The sequence below is a fragment of the Xenia sp. Carnegie-2017 genome, unplaced genomic scaffold, assembly GCF_021976095.1.
Source record: "Xenia sp. Carnegie-2017 unplaced genomic scaffold, XeniaSp_v1 HiC_scaffold_100, whole genome shotgun sequence".
NCBI lineage: Eukaryota > Metazoa > Cnidaria > Anthozoa > Malacalcyonacea > Xeniidae > Xenia > Xenia sp. Carnegie-2017.
The window spans coordinates 1-16,649 of NW_025813404.1; the positions used below are offsets into that span (position 1 = coordinate 1).

The following is a 16,649-nucleotide window of genomic DNA, read 5'->3' on the forward strand; positions in this document are numbered from 1 at the left end:
TGATTATATTGTTTTTATACTTGAGATATGAAAGAAACTAGAACTGTGTTTTAAAATATCATCATAGTTCACAATTGATCTGATAGTGTAGTTCATAGAACATTGAAGACAATGATTATCTTGTTACTATACCTGAGTACATCATAACAACGTGATGTTATTAACCATAATATCAAGATACAGTCTTAGTCGTTAATAATTGCTAACCTTGTTATAATGATCTCCCAACACAGCCCATATTCGTGACCATTGCACCCGAATACGAACAATATTGTAATAAGCAATCTCTACGATCTTCTGCAGACTAAACATACGTATCATTGTAGGATTGGAAAGCTGAACTTCCGAGACTTGACGTAAACCTTCCACGAAATCGACTTAGGAGAAAAAACGAAAACATTTTGAGATTTGGATACAGGAGATAACGATACTTGGGATTTGAGAACTGGGGATTTGCATACTGGGGATTTGGGACACTGGGGATTTGGGATACTTGGGATTTGGATACTTGGGTTTTGGTATTTGGGAACAGGGAATTTGGATACTAGAAATTTGGGTACTTGGGATAAACAATGGTCAGTGAATTATGGTCAAGTTAGATGTATAAAAATCTTATGTAAGATGCATTTTAATGTATACATGCAAACCTACCGATAGCATCACCATCCAGTTTCACTGATCCCGTGAAAACTCTAAACGTAATAAAACACAATGAAGAAGTTGAGATGAAGATATTCTGCTGAGAGAACATAACGCAAAGACAGTGCAGGAGTTCTTTAAAATTTATTTTCATGTTTATATTCAAGGTTCTCTGGTTCACTTAAGCCTGAAGATGACTACCGCTAAGGATGTCAAAACGTCAGTCAACAATAACAATAACAGTCCTTCTCAGGACTCTGCTAACACGGATAATGAACATGTCTACATAGAGAATCATCCATCAACATTTCTTGCTGTTACAAGCCCAACTCTACCTTGAAGACAATTTTAAAGATTTCTGGCAGGGGGGAAGGGAAGAAGCAAGAACGCTGGATGGGAGGGGTGAATATTTAGTTTTGCTTGACTGATTTGGTTTAAAAGCTATTTTAATTTGAAAAGAAATTAGTTGGTCACAGCGGAATGTATGACCATATATATGAATATTCACCTCTCCCCCTGCATTAAAGTTCTAGCTTCGCCCCTGGGGTGGGAGATAGGTCACAAAAGACAATCCCCATAGCTATCATTAAAGTAAACGTTACCAGTCAACTGCAACGACAACACTTTGTGCAGCGGTCTCCCAAATGGCTTCCTGTGAGCCAGCCGCTTTTTTCGAGTCAGCGGCAACAGGCATCCGACCTTCATAGAAATACAAACAAAGAAAAGCACCCAACGTTAGTATTTGACATTTACGAGCGTCACAACAATGTTATAAGCAACCTGAGGTTATATCATAAGGTGTCTTGTTGTTTGCGATGAATGCTGTGGGTGAATTAGTAACACCGCTGGACGCCGTGTGAAGGTATCGCGTTTTCACACCAGTACCGATAAGTTGAGCCAATTCAAGTTGGGAAATGCATTTCAGTATCTAGAATGAAAACAATGACTTTAGGGAAAAGTAAAATATGCGCCGAGCGGAACGAGCATTTGAGCAACGAAAACGAGTGTTCAACAAGACGAACATAAACGTTAAATACATACGTAGAAAATATCTTCAAATAAAAAATATCTTGAGAAAAAACTTCATTTTCTTATGTATATTTATTACAGAAGTACATTTGTGATACGATTCTCTGATGAAGGGTATGAAATACGGTCAACAAAGCACTTGGAAAAATGAAAGGTAAAGACTGTAGCAATATCGTGAAGATAAGACTACAGACAAGACCTAGACTTTTTCCTTTGATGAAAAAACAATCGATCATATTTTCAGTCGTAGACACCAACCATAATATATAGCAAGATGATTCTCTACCTCGAGCCAAGACTTCCTGATGTAATTACCATCCGTTTGAGCGATGGTAAGAAGTGTCTTGATCGTCTCCATGTTCTTCGTTTTCATTTCATGAATATGCGTGCCACTGGTCGCAGTAATTAAAGTGAACCTGGATAGAGCTTGTACGAAAGCATTTCTTTCCAACTACAATGTGAAAAGAGTTATTAGGAGTATCGAAAATGAACTTAATGGTAAAGAATCTCCATTCATATTCCCTAACATCATTATAACTAGCTGTAATCATTGAAAACTTTTAAGAAAAGATTATTTCACATTCACATGCATTCTGATATATCCATATATGTACACAAACAGACAATTAATTCAAAGGTAAACAAACATCTGTTTTTATTGTATACATATGAGTATAATCTAAACCTTGAACATATAACACGCAAAGAACATGACGTGTATGTAACTACGTAAATATATTCATAAATTTCAACAATTCAACATTCAACATATTTTTGAATACATATTTATGTCCGAGAAAGGGTCACCAGGTGATGAAAAGGTATGCAGAGACATTAATGTCGTTATTTCATACCCAAATATATAAAAGAACACATTTTTGTATGTTTATCAACTTACAGGCATGCTGAATATGCAAGATATTCTTATTGCACAGCGGATTCCATCAAGACAAAATAAAGCAACAGAAGAATCGTCGTTGTCTTGTAGATTGAAGCTGAACGCGGCAAGAAACGGACTCCATGCAACCTTAAACACACAAAACAAAATGGTTAACAATGGGGACTGGGCAGGTTGTAAGAAGCAGATTTAGCTTAAGTAGTGGATTATCTCAAAAGAAAATTCAGTCAAATCATTCACTGCTCAGTTAATATATTAGATTATCAAACAGATTTACTCTTCGTCATCGCAAACATTCATTACATAAAATCTAAGTCTTTTCTTTAACAAGATTAAGATGAATGTCATCATGTTTTGAAATCTACGCCCCCCGTACTTGGCACTGTCCATATAAGTTGACATCACAATTCACGCTTCGTTAATCAATCCTTACATACACCACATAGATTATCCTCCAGACTCCACCCCCCGTACCTTGAACATTGTCTTCACGTGACCAATCTGTGTCGCAGTGACGAAATCCGTCTGAATATGACTCACGTCTTCCATTTGTTTTTTGGCGTTTTCCGCCATCTGCTCCATTTCCATAGAATACAACATACGACGATGTTTCACTTTGCAAATCTGTAAAGATGTATTATAATCAACATTGTCAACCGAAAATCGTCAAAACCTGTCCTAAATTATTGTTGATGTTAAATGAAAAAAATTAACACATGGTTCATAGATTAACACTTAAATGATCATCACCTTGTCTAGTGTATCATCTGCATGTAAGAATTGAGCGACTTTGGTTGCTGTCTCACGAAGGAGACCTTCAGATTGAAGCAATTCCATACCTTTGATGGATTCTTGTTAAATCTTAAAGTAAATAGTAAAATTGAATAAAAGTACAAAAGATAAGCAAATTGTTGACCAAACTTACAATTAAATTCCCTTTCTCTCGTCTCCTCTTCTGTTTAAGAGTCTCAAATTCTTCAGCATTATCGATGGCTTTTGTACTTTGAGAGACAAGTGACTACCCCCATTTTTGAGATTATAAATCACCGTTCCCCTGTTTTCTCTCCTTGGTGCTTCCTTTCGAGAAATTGTTCGTGCACGATCAACCAGATCTGTCAGGAAATTTATATGGAAGAGATTAAACAGAAGTATTGAGGAATAACTATGATGATTTGAAGATCAATAAGGGATTGCATGGATCATTAAGAGGTTAGCATAGATCATTAACAGATAGCCTAGATTATCGGAAGATAGTATAGATTATTGAGAGATAGACTAGAACATTGAGGGTAGCATGAGTCAATAATCAGTAACTATAAACATTAAGATTTAGCCTTGATCCACAGCGACACCAGCAAGGGAAAAAGATAACCAAGGGATAACTTAGATCCTGAGAGGTTAACTACAATTGTCGAACAACTAGTTATGATTAAGAACATTAACGTGTATAAGAAAATAATGGAGTACCTTCGATAAATAGGGGATACAGAGTATAGAAAGATGGAATCTTGATGGAGACAAAATTCTTCAGTGTAGCCGATATCAAAAGAGAAGTACAATGGATCATAAAGCGATAAGTTATCGAAATGTATAACAATATTAAGTTTATATTCGCTACATGCGAGTTTCTTCAGTTTCATAAAGATGTTAAAACTCACCAAAATTATCGGCCTCCTGAGAACCAGGTTTAAAGTAAAGATCCCTGCTCCATTCTACCATACATTTAAGAATAGAAACGAGACATTCCAGACCTTTGATACAAATACTGCGTTCTTGAACCTGGAAAATCATATAAAAACAAGATGACATTGATACTATTCATATAAAAACGTGATAAAAGATGTATTATAATCAACATTGTCAGCACAAAAAATTAGAGACATGTTCTACTCTTTTCATGTTGATAGACTATGTCCCAGTTTTTTCATAATAGACTACGCTCCAGTCCTTTTCGAGTGGCATAGATATGAACAAGAAAATGTAGAGAACTAAACAGTTTGAAACATATTCATCAACTTACTGGTGTCGCTCCTAATTCAATAGAGCTTGACATCCTTGGGCAACTTTAGACCAATCATTGATCAATCTTTGAAAGATATTCGACAAAGCCAATTCACAGTCGTAATTTAAATATATATCAACGACAGTCTGTGCTTCTGCAATAAAGGACACGAATGGACATTAATGGATAATATGAATGGATATTAATGGATGACAGGAAGATAAAATAAAAAATTTAATTGTTGGTATATTGATAATTAGTAAGGAAAGGTCACACCTCACCTCTTGCACACCCACAAAAAATTTAAACAAGAGGATTGTAAAGACTGAATATAGGATGGGATTTGGAAATAAAAGATGCTTAATTGTTGTACAGGGTTAAGCAAACGGAAGTGATATTTGGTAGAACTGGAGACAATGTTAGTGCAAGCTTTACACCGAAGTTGACAGTTTGCACCAGCTAGAGAGTTCTCACTTACGTCTCAAGGTTTACATAAGCGAGTACAAACACAAAAAACATCTTTTAGTTCTTTTGTAAATAATAGTAATGCGAAACAGACAACTTCAAGAAAGTTTAAAATTTTCTCTAACATGTATTCATGATTCATTTGCAAATTATCTTTGATTGATATAATTCATGTAGCTCAGATACGCACGTTTGTACAGGCTAATGCAAACACAGTTTAAGTTGTTTTTCTCTGTTTAAGTTTTATTAAGTAAATAGTGATGTCGGATGAATAGCTTTAGAACATTGTTTTGATGTCGATAAACATTCACGGTGTACATTAAAAACACAATTGATTTTATTAAACTTTCTGATAATCAGTGAAAGACTCTCAATGAAAACAATAGGTTTCCAAAGAAATAAATGATCATAAAGTTCTGAAATTTTCATAGCGTGACTAAACTTGAGGGACAATCGCTTTTAGAGAAAATTGATCGATGGTATTTCAAATATTAGTTGTTTTTATAAATACCTTGGTAGAAGCGTTCAAACTTTAGAGGTACTTGTCTTCTTTGGCACAAGAGAAAACTTCAAGCAAAGTACTAATGATTAAATATGGTTTATTGCATTGAAACAAAAGGAAAAGTTTCTCCATCAAATAAAATGCAAATAACAAACTAGAAACAGGAAACATTGAGTAATCGTACTTCATTTAAGAAAGATATAATATCTTTTAACAAAGGCTCCTTTGATGAGGTTAGGCTTCTCTGCACTAGGTTAAATTAATTTCTCATTTGGCATTTTCCGTTTTTGTTAAGTACTTTCAGTAATATATGTTAGTTAAGTTGCATGGGCTACAAACGTCGGTAACTTTGGTTAAAATGGTTGAACGAGAATACAGATTTTGTTCGAGTGGTCTCCTTTGATTTTGGTAAAACCTTTGATTCAGTTTGAAATAACGTCGCAGTTTAAAATTTTTCTTTTCCAATTTGACTCCTGTTACTTGGTGTCTCTTGCTTTTTTGTTGATCGCACAAGTTTTTATGCTTCATGCAATTACTTAGCGAGATTTTTCTTTTAGAAATTCAATGAACGCTTTTAAAATAGATTATTATGTTGTAATTTTTCTTTAGAAACTGAAATATTTTAGTATCCATTTAAAAAAATAACGAGTGAAAGCCAACTATTTACTTGCAGCACTTGGCCTCTTACATTGAGAACAAAAAATTGAAAGATTTAATCACAAAATCCTAGTTGAAACATGATTTTTTTATTTATCTTCAAATTGTAAAAATAGACCACCGTGATCCTTCATAATAGACCTTTTCAAGGTTATCGCAGCCATGTTGCAAAAACATTGCGCCGAGCGCGCGGTCACGCATGGCGTCCATATAAATTACTAATAAATGCGCAAAAATTACCCTTATACAATATACATATTGGCCATTTCTTTCAAAAATATTTCTCAAACTCATCCATTTTAATAGTCAAACTATTATTTGCAATTTTTTATACACGTGAGTCCAATTTTGTGGTAATCAAAAAGCGGAAAGTTAAAGAAAACATTTGTTTTTTTTTGAACAACTTGACCGTCGTTTGAGCGATGTTCTTGGGTTCGCAAATGTGCGGATCTCATAAGCCAAGTCAAACGAACTAAACCCTAAACTAGCCGAGTAGCCGTGAGCAGTCATAGCCAAAATGGTAAAAAATGCGCGTTGTGCAGTTGGATATTGCGATAATGATATAAGCTATCCCTATTACCAAGTTAAGAGGTCTCATGTAGAAAATTTAGTTTTTCATAAGTGGCCCAAAGATCAAGCACTTGCTGAAATTTGGTGAAAACAATTGCAAACAGCAGAGCGGATGACTTTAACCCGAAGCCTGGTGCACAAGGTACTTTCATTTGCTCAAATTATTTTGCCTTGATAAGAAGAACCCCAAATAAAAGGGGAACGGATTATCCTTTGGTTTTTATTACGCTATCAGAGTACGAGCAATCGAGGACCCCGCTTAAACGTAAAGGAGAAGAAACATGGACAACATCAAAGTGTCCTCATCAAGCCTATGACACCGAGGATTCTGATTCAAGTTTTGATGGAAGTCCAGCAAAATCTGAGGCATCTTTACTCCCTGTCCTATAAAACCTGGATCAAGTTTTTTCATTCTCCTCTTTTGAATTTGCCTCTTTTTATCTTTATTTATTAGAAAACCATAAAAGCAAATGTTTCTTACTTTCACAAGACTTAGTCTAATGACCTTAGAATTTTCCTCCTGTTTTATGTAGATGCAACATTCAGAAAAGGGGAGGACAATTTAGCTTATACGACCAAATCTGGTAAACAAACTTGGTCACGCTGCATGTGGGTGTCTAGGTATACGGACATGTACAGCTTTTGGAGTGAGTGCCCTAATAGGAAGGACAGCCACAAATTTGCCTTTTTGCTTGAACGTTTTGAATGTGATGTTTTTACTCGTGTATTAATTTCCAATTCGAATAGAAATTGTACAAAAATGTGTCGCTCGTGTCAAATGGTACAATATATTAATGAAGCGTTTACCAGCTTTCCAAAGCGCCGTCCTCAGCTTGCTGTTAAAATTGAAGCCTTTAGCAAACTTATACGAGTTCTCCAGCACTTCGCAAAACAAAAACAGTTGGTTAGATGTAAGATGTGGAAACATTCCGTCGTGTTTTCGTTTACCGGTTCGTCGAGGAGTGTTGAGACACTGAAATAATGAAAACTAAGTCAATAATTATAATGAGACATGTACGATTATTGAAAGTAAACAACTCTGACTACAGTGTATCGTTGCTACTTATAACAATGTCAAGACATGAAATTGTATGAAAGTTCAGCTCTTGTTAAATAAACGTCAAAACCAAGATGCAAAACTCTCAAAGAGCGCATTTGATTGGATCATGGTTGACAATCACTCTCTGGAAAAACACGGTTGTAGCTACATATGGTATTTAAATGGCTATTTTTAAGTAAATAGTCCGACTCAATTGTGTATATATAGTGTAATCACCACGATAGCACTCCGGTGATCACATAGCTCAGTTCTATGATTTCTTTTGGTATTTCGCGAAGGAAAGTAAAATTCGTAAAAATTGCAATTTGTCTATTTTTACATCAATCCCGGCGATTTTGTGAATCAGTTTGACAAATCAGGTGAAAGAGGATTTACTACATCATTGTAGGTGATTTAGAGAATCAGTTTGACCAACCAGGTGAAAGAGGATTTACTACACCATTGTAGGTGATTTAGAGAATCAGTTTGACCAACCAGGTAAAGAGGATTTACTACACCATTGTAGGTGATTTAGAGAATCAGTTTGACCAATCAGGTAAAAGAGGATTTACTAAATCATTCTAGGTGATTTAGAGAATCAGTTTGACCAACCAGGTAAAAGAGGATTTACTACAACATTGTAGGTGATTTAGAGAATCAGTTTGACCAATCAGGTGAAAGAGGATTTACTAAATCATTGTAGGTGATTTAGAGAATCAGTTTGACCAACCAGGTAAAAGAGGATTTACTAAATCATTGTAGGTGATTTAGAGAATCAGTTTGACCAATCAGGTGAAAGAGGATTTACTACACCGTTGTAGGTGATTTAGAGAATCAGTTTGACCAATCAAGTGAAAGATGATTTATTACACCATTGTAGGTGATTTAGAGAATCAGTTTGACCAACCAGGTGAAAGAGGATTTACTAAATCATTGTAGGTGATTTAGAGAATCAGTTTGACCAATCAAGTGAAAGATGATTTATTACACCATTGTAGGTGATTTAGAGAATCAATTTGACCAATCAAGTGAAAGATGATTTATTACACCATTGTAGGTGATTTAGAGAATCAGTTTGACCAATCAGGTGAAAGAGGATCTTACAAGCCTGCATACAACACATAACGAACTTTAAGGAATTCAACCCAAGGAAATCGTTTATTCTATAAAGTCTCTTGAGGATAGTTATTGAAATTTTTTACGTGTCTAAAGAAAGAGGTACCAAATGTGAACTCGATAAATAGGGAGGTTCATATACTCATGTTTTTTGTATTAACTTCCAGTGAAATCAATTGTTCTCTACAGATTAAGAGATGCATATATGACTTTGTGACCACCCCAGCCCTACAACCACAGAATAATAATTATAGAGAAGGGCCTCAAGTGTGCACTGCGTCCTCATGGCCGCCATTATTCCAGCAAGATATATTTAGGGTTTTTCATTTGTTTCCAAACACTACAATTACATGACGTCATTACTTCGTAATGAAATTAAAAATATTTCAATATAAGAAATGACGTCGGTTCATTTTAGTGTTTGGAAACAAGTGAAAAGCCCAAAACTTCTTGCTGGAATAATGCCAGTCGATATGCGCGGCACAATATGCTTGAGGATAAAAACATCAATGGTTCCGACACAAGTGACTTTTCTGTATATTACATATTCTGTACTTCAGCTAAGAACTTTGTTATGCCACCAAGGGGAACTCTGGTATAACAACATTACGACAAAGCAATTTATCTCAGTATTACCTACAATGACCGCAATTATAACTGACCTGTAATTCAGCCATAGTATCTTCATCTTCTCGCTTGCTGGTGCTTGGGAAAAAGACGACATTGTCGATCATTTGGATAAGTTCCAATTGAACGACACACTTAATGATCAATGAATTGAACAGCATCCTCTCCGTCTGCACAACTAAAATAATGAGATGATTTTACGACGTTAAAGTAGATACATGAAAAAATTTAAAAATGACACTCGGGTGTTTGTTGAACATTTCCGTATTCACGCACAGACGATTTTTTCATTTGTCGGTAAAAATCGAACTTTTGAATATGTCAAACAAAGGGCTAATTTATCTTATTAGAGGTCTTCTAAAATAAAATAAAATAAGCAACGAATGCCAAAAAATAAAGCAAAAACGAGTTCCTTAAGTTAGTGCCATTTTTTATGAAAAATAAGTGTTAAAAGGAGAAGTAGTAATAATTACAAATTAGTAACATTATTAGTTCTATTAGCAACAATTAACAACATTATTGTTTCAAACATTGCAAAAAATGTAAATTTTTAGAACATAAGCAGTTTCAGGAAATGTTACATGACGTCGCTGTTTACTTCAGATTGAGTTTTCAAACGCATATATCAATTATACGTTTTTCTACGCCTTTCCAATAAACCAAAATAAATAAATAAATAAATAAAATAAAAGTAAATTAAACAAATTAAATAAATTAAACACGTAAATGGCAGCAGGCTGTGACAACAAATTATTAATCTCGATTTCTAACACATAGTTACCTGGTTCGTGTTCTTCGACAGGTTCAAATCGTAAACTAGGCGTACTATGTAAACTGATGCTGTCTTGTTCTTTTGTTTCTTCAACTGTTTCTTGAGGCATTTCCTCCTCTGTTTCATTCAAACCTTTTGACGATTGCTGACCATCTTGTTCGTCCTCGTCTAAAAAATAATACGGAAAAATTTTCACTTGTTACTCAAAGAATACAAGCTGTTTGTCCATACGAGTTAAAGATTCACACGAGCTATATTGTAATATGCGAACATTTGCTTCATATGAGCTTTTGGTTCAAATGAGCTTTTTTAATATGCGAGCTTTAGCTTACCATGAAATATTTTCCAATCCTATAATCATGGAGACAATTGAAGCAACATTTTCCTTTAAAAGAATTCAAAAACTTTTTATTTACCTTCCAGATATTTGGGCACGATATCATCCTCCAGGTCAACAGGTAACATTATCTACAATATACGTCAATTTTAAAGGTAATAAATACATAAAACAAACAGAATAGTTATGAAAATTTGTCTGAAATTTTACAGTGAAATTTTAAAGAAACGATTCAATACTTATTATCAGATAAATTTTCTCAAGCAATTTCACAAAATTCTGATTTAATAACTACGCAAAACATTTAAAATTAAAACAACCAACTTGCCATAATTTGAGAATTACAACCAGAATGACGTGTGGTGCTTCGCAAACATTTGTAATTTTTAACCTTGAAGTTTTGGCTCTTTTCAATCCCTTGAAATCATCGGGGCTAGCTCGCTATCCGGGCCAGCTCGCCTCCGTATAATCAGGCCCTAAGTGTAACTTATCTTGAGTGGTGATGACGGAGGAGTGACATCAGGTGTGGGTGGACTCCACCATTTCAATAGTTCGTGAGGTACGGTTGATTCAAATATCGTTTTTACACATTGATATGTCTTTTCCCAGACGTCTTCGGAGAACGTGTTGCCAATGGATATGACGAGATTTTCCAAACAATTGGTACCAGACCTCGCTAACTGCTCGTTATCTAAAGACATGTATTGAATGAACGAGCAAAGCAGGACATCACCAATTAACGAGCAAAGCAGGACATATTGAATGAACGAGAAAGGCAGGACATGTATTGAATGAACGAACAAAGCAGGACAATCACTTGGTGATTGGTTCTGACACAACGAACCAATCACCAAGGCATATGCCAAGCACAAACACGTTGCGTAATTTCAAGCTTACCTTGTTTGACACACCACTCTAGATGGCCATACATATCATCAAGAAAAATTTCAGCAAGAATATCAAAATACTGAGTAAAAACATCGATGATAGCAGATTGAGCGTGATTACAAGTTGTTGTCATCCATTCTGAATACAAAATTAACATTTACAAGAACAACAAAAGACAGATATGGTAACATAGCTTAGGTTACAAGTATTCGAAATATACAGTGCATTACAGTACCTGCATACTTCTTTCTCAATGTTATTAAGAAATGCCTTTCTATGGAAAGTCCATGTAAAGCTCCGATAGTATCTTTTCGTTTTCCTTGTATGACTTGCAATGCAACGATGTCAAAATTAGGATGACCAGGTTTCCATCTTTCTTTTATAGAATGCTTTCGTTCAATATCTTTTAAAATCTTTCGAAACCTGTTTACATAAATTTTGCGCGTATGTAAAAAAAACAACTTTAAAGCAAAATATTGCTTTGACACATTTATACATACTGGTATAGTTTTTTCGACATCTGATGAATTGAGTAATCTTCAGAGATGTTATCTCCTGGTTTTCTTCAAAACATCCGAATGATGTAGCACTAAGAATTTTATAATTCACCAATTAGGCTCAAAAGAAATATTAAAACGTCAATAGGCATGTATTATAGAGAAATAGCCAGTTTAGTACATTAAAAAACCTACCTTAGTTGTTTAAAATGCAGTAGCTTTCGAACGTACGTCACTTTCCAGTTCTCCGTGGTTTCTTTATGTTCTGTATTTAAAAAGTACGTCTTTAAATCCTACAGACTGAATTGTTAAGAATGAAACTATTTGCCATGAATGACATTATATACCTGGGTTGACTCTTGACATAATTTCCTTCTCTCTGGCCTCCCACTGACAAACAATTTCAGGATCGTACGTCACTAACAAACAAAATAAGTTCGTATTTCCTTGGATGCAAATTGAATTGAGAGTTTGGTCAGGCCACAGAAAACATAAGAAATTTCTAACCTACCAGAACTACTTACCAGGTAGTTCGCTAAATAAATCCTTCATTTCTTGTTGCGTTTTAATTTTAAGTTGTAGACATTTTTTAAGCTTCGACGTTAACGATTTTCCTGAAACAAATCATATACAAAAAATTAAAACAATTAAGGCGCAACAAACAAATAAAAACATTTTCATTGTGTCAACGCATAGTTACACATAAAGCAATGACAATAATCAAGCACCTGCATTGCTAAAATTTCTTCGAGATATGTGAAGAAGCGCGTCTGTCAAAAGATCTACGGTACTCTTCTACTGGCAGACATCTCCTTAGTAATTGCAGAGAACCTACGAAGGTAAGCCCAGAGCCTTTCAATAGCCTCACCATCTGTAAGACCAAAACCATCGAGCCTTCTAGGACTGAATTTGACCTGTTTTTTTGAAGACGTTAAAAAATAATATTTTACATACGGGGGCTTTTAATCAAGGAAGAAACCAGAGCAGAAAAGATTGTCTTTCTTCAATCGCTACATCATTACCCAGGGATGTACTTTTCTGGAGGGAGGGGGTGCTCTAGTTTGGATAAGATTCTAGTGGCTGCTTGTTGCCGTAACATGCAAGACATTTTTCGTTAAATTTTGTTACTTATATACAATGATTGGAGATTTTGAAATTGTGCTCCATAAACCAAAATTACGATCGCTTGATGGTTTGATATACATAAATTTCTTAGGAAAATGCCACTCCTCATCCATCTCCACGGTTGGAGGAGAGCACATTCCTCCGCTATCCCGCCTCTTAATCCATCCCTGTCATTACCAGGTACAAAGCTTTATTCATTACCTGGCATGAAGCCTTGTGTCCATAAAAATGAAATATCGGCACCGAAATTGAGACTTTTGACAAAATGTCATGCCTCTTGTTTGCCTAGAACGGTACCAATTTATTCAAAGTTTAGTTGGTGAATGAACTTGTCCCACATCACATGTATTTTACATGCCAACATTAAAATACCTTTAAATGTGATGATAATACACATCCAATATCATACATTATTTTAAATCAACACCAGGACTTTGGTCAGCATCTTTAAAATGCTTTGGATTAGGAACAGCGAATACGAAATTCTGAATATTAATAATAAGACACTAAATATTATTAAAGGGTAATAATAGAACTCGTTAGCACAGAATCGTTTTGTCCTTTGTCCCTTTATTTCAAAATTGACACAGGAAAAGAAATTATAACCCGACGATTTGTTCTCCATACTACCTCATCAAAGATCAAGAATATTGATAATTACGTGCAAACCAAGTGTAAGACACTAACCTTTCCCCATATTTAGTGCTGAAAAATCGTCCAAGGTGTGAATGCTGACTGCAACAACTACCAAACACTCCTTTTTCATCAAAAACTTGATTTTTTCCTTTGGAGTGAAGTGCTTCTGTAACTTCTCCTGCCTTAAATATCTGACAACTCTAAAATAAGGTGGAGCACATTATAGATTAGCGCATATATAACAATTGTTTTATTACTGTAAAAATAAACATGACAGTTTACACAATCAAGTCATAGACCATGCATAAGCATGATAAATTAAAGGAAAAGAAAAAAATTGGCTGTTTGTAATTTTGATTTTAAATCCACGTAGCTACTTACGTATGTATCAGGGCCCATGGACCTGCATGAAGCATAGACCCACTTTTCTCAGGGCTAAGCCCCAATCTTTTACTCTTACAATGCCAATTTGTCAGCAAAATTGTTAATAATTTCTTTAGAAAATCAAATCCATTCATTGTTTTTCCAGTGATTGAATACAAAAATATTGCAATGTAAAAGTAAAAAAGTGCTGGCTTTGCCATTGCTTTTAAAGTTTGTTTTTAAACTATTCACTCTCCCCTTCACAGAATACTTTTGAAAAGGCTTCAAAGTCCTTCATCATGCAATAATTACCTCTCCTACTTTGTTATTAGACTTGCTATATTGATCAACAAAATCATCTACTTCATCCTGATTAGCAAACTTAAGGCAGCCATGGTTTGGGACAGCAAAACTATTCCCTGCCAACTTTTATGAAGTTAGACCAAAGCAAGCATCCATGGAATGAATGGCGCACCTAACTCTCCAGTCTAAAGCAAACAAAGCTCTTTAATAAAATGAAACAAATTTTATGGTAAACATGTAACACTTCATATTTCACAACAACTTTAAATGTTCTGATAATATATGTGACAAAAAACATATAATTTAAAATAGTTCACAAAGCAAATAGTACAAAAAAAGAAATCAAATACTGAATTGTGGGCAAAGAGGGCAATTTCTATAATCAATCAGGTCTTTCTGTATGAACTTTAATGATCTGACTTGGTGTTTGAAATATCTGACAAAAAAATCAAATTCTTAAATGATATAATATATACAGTCAAACCTCTTGTATCAAATGACCCTGTACTAAGCAGATACTGTGTAAAATCCAAAACTTAATCTCATATAGCTAATAATGATGGAAGTATAATGATGAAACCTCAATCAAGCTAACACTTTCATTAAGCCAGTCAAAACACTAGTCTGTTGTCCAATGGTGTGTACTTAAAACGGGTTAGACTGTACTACTCTACACATATAATCTAACTATTAGGTCTACAATAACTGTAAATAGACTTTTGTTTTATAACATATAACATACCTGTATTCATCGAATGATCCATTGTTTAACACATTATACATGTTTTTGATCTTAACAAGAATAAAATGAACACCTAGTAAACTTGTGCATTTGTTGTCGACGAAATTTGATGTCACACACACAGGCTTCTATATTGCCCCCATATTCAAAAAAGAACTTGCAAAATCGGAAAAAAGAAAAAAGAGTCATACCGTGGAGATTGGCAGAGAAATCCTGAAGATGTGGAACGGGATACTGATCGGGTACAGTCATTCGTTAAGCACGGTAGTCACCACAGGGTCGCCAGTCACCGGTTGTGGCTTGGGAACCATGTGGAGAGGAGAGGCATACTGACTGCTGGAAGGGCGGATGATTCTAAGATCAAGCATTTGTTGGAATTCTTTTTGGCAATGTGTAAACGATCAGGTGGGAGACGGCGGGACGTGCAGAGCATGGGGACCTTTGGTAATAATGTGGTGTACTACTTGATGTTTCACTGGTGATTCTTTGGTGGTGGGTTGAGTGATCTTTGGGAAGTCGTGTAATACTGATGCAAAAGGTGTGGAGGATTGTGTAGCATGGAAACTCTATGGATGTGAAAAGACCAACGAAATGCCACTTTTGTTTAAACTTACTAAAAAACATTTCTGATGCTGGGAATGTCATTTTCTGCCAACAAAGAGCTGTAAGTTTCTAACATTACATAAAATAATGTTGTGTTCGGATCTTTCTATCCAATAATATTACTTATGTTGAACAGTAAACTGAAACAAATGTTTAGCGAACGCGGCCTATTGAGATTAAACATTCAGCGGATTCGGCCATTAACAACAAATAAATTAATGGAAAGTTCATTAAGTCGAGTACCACATCCTTTTTCTCTGTCTCCAGTAAGGAATTGATAGTTTTCCACAATTCTGTAAATGCCGAAAGGAACTTCTCATCTTTTTCGTTGTCATGCGTTTGGTCTCGTGCTATAAAGCTGAAGAGTTAAATGAAATAAATGTTACTTCTTGATCAGACAAATGCCCATACGGACAAGCTATCTCTCAATAATGATTATTTCTTTCCCTAAATGTAAGTTTGGAGATGTTTTATGCTTAACTTAGCAAAGAATTACATGGAAACACAATTGACTTCACCTGGAAAACACCAATTGAAACTCGTTGATTTTCTGAAAAAGAAATGAACACATGAGAACAGTTTGGTAAACATGAAAATCTATATTTATCAATACTCACAAAATACTCATTCACAAGCACATTGAACCGATTAATTTGAGCCTCCATCAACGTTTGTGGAATTTAAATGATTTAAAAGGCCTTCATTTGAACTAGTGATATAAAGCCGCCATTTTGTTTTATCAAAGCGATACTTTATTTAAGGAAAACAAAATTGCCAACAAAAGTTGCCAACAAAACATTTAATAAAAAACTTAATGTACTTCAATAGATGTTTGATTT

The 16,649-nt window shown here is 34.9% G+C and overlaps 3 protein-coding genes and 2 long non-coding RNA genes across 9 annotated transcripts; all 5 read right to left on the reverse strand.

The window, feature by feature from the left end:
- Nucleotides 1-56: 56 nt before the first annotated feature.
- Nucleotides 57-3,174, reverse strand: LOC124445599 (brefeldin A-inhibited guanine nucleotide-exchange protein 1-like). The gene is made up of 7 exons (XM_046996341.1): nucleotides 3,041-3,174; nucleotides 2,567-2,695; nucleotides 1,955-2,119; nucleotides 1,420-1,567; nucleotides 1,242-1,338; nucleotides 652-692; nucleotides 57-377 (listed from the first exon to the last, which is right to left on the reverse strand). Coding segments are annotated over exons 1-6 (666 nt in total). The 5' UTR covers nucleotides 3,167-3,174; the 3' UTR covers nucleotides 57-377; nucleotides 652-691.
- A 470-nt stretch (nucleotides 3,175-3,644) lies between these two features.
- LOC124445630 (brefeldin A-inhibited guanine nucleotide-exchange protein 2-like) lies at nucleotides 3,645-5,643 on the reverse strand. 3 transcript variants are annotated; one of them, XR_006948210.1, is made up of 5 exons: nucleotides 5,545-5,643; nucleotides 4,587-4,722; nucleotides 4,225-4,345; nucleotides 4,034-4,091; nucleotides 3,645-3,678 (listed from the first exon to the last, which is right to left on the reverse strand). XR_006948210.1 is itself a non-coding variant. In XM_046996378.1 (5 exons), the coding sequence occupies exons 2-5, from the start codon at nucleotides 4,617-4,619 to the stop codon at nucleotides 3,669-3,671; spliced, it is 240 nt and encodes a 79-aa protein (XP_046852334.1). In that variant the 5' UTR covers nucleotides 4,620-4,722; nucleotides 5,545-5,643; the 3' UTR covers nucleotides 3,645-3,668. The 3 variants fall into 3 exon arrangements, 1 of the variants encoding a protein (XP_046852334.1); XM_046996378.1 differs by having other exon boundaries at nucleotides 4,034-4,109; XR_006948211.1 differs by lacking the exon at nucleotides 4,034-4,091.
- Nucleotides 5,644-7,461: 1,818 nt separating this feature from the next.
- On the reverse strand, nucleotides 7,462-11,690 carry LOC124445609 (brefeldin A-inhibited guanine nucleotide-exchange protein 1-like). Of its 3 annotated transcripts, none has more exons than XM_046996358.1 (6): nucleotides 11,551-11,690; nucleotides 10,982-11,333; nucleotides 10,733-10,784; nucleotides 10,326-10,484; nucleotides 9,580-9,722; nucleotides 7,462-7,735 (listed from the first exon to the last, which is right to left on the reverse strand). In XM_046996358.1, exons 2-6 carry the CDS (start codon nucleotides 10,982-10,984, stop codon nucleotides 7,490-7,492), a joined length of 603 nt encoding a protein of 200 aa, XP_046852314.1. In that variant the 5' UTR covers nucleotides 10,985-11,333; nucleotides 11,551-11,690; the 3' UTR covers nucleotides 7,462-7,489. The 3 variants fall into 3 exon arrangements, with proteins under 3 accessions (XP_046852314.1, XP_046852323.1, XP_046852307.1); XM_046996367.1 differs by having other exon boundaries at nucleotides 11,045-11,344; XM_046996351.1 differs by having other exon boundaries at nucleotides 10,982-11,344.
- Nucleotides 11,691-11,878: 188 nt separating this feature from the next.
- LOC124445643 lies at nucleotides 11,879-14,578 on the reverse strand. Its single transcript, XR_006948215.1, has 10 exons — nucleotides 14,475-14,578; nucleotides 13,851-13,999; nucleotides 13,536-13,648; nucleotides 13,365-13,448; nucleotides 12,767-12,952; nucleotides 12,563-12,652; nucleotides 12,386-12,457; nucleotides 12,234-12,303; nucleotides 12,042-12,130; nucleotides 11,879-11,964 (listed from the first exon to the last, which is right to left on the reverse strand). It is a non-coding gene; the product is annotated as an uncharacterized LOC124445643 (long non-coding RNA).
- A 109-nt stretch (nucleotides 14,579-14,687) lies between these two features.
- On the reverse strand, nucleotides 14,688-15,455 carry LOC124445680. Its single transcript, XR_006948222.1, has 3 exons — nucleotides 15,399-15,455; nucleotides 15,208-15,257; nucleotides 14,688-14,901 (listed from the first exon to the last, which is right to left on the reverse strand). It is a non-coding gene; the product is annotated as an uncharacterized LOC124445680 (long non-coding RNA).
- Between the last annotated feature and the right edge of the window lie 1,194 nt (nucleotides 15,456-16,649).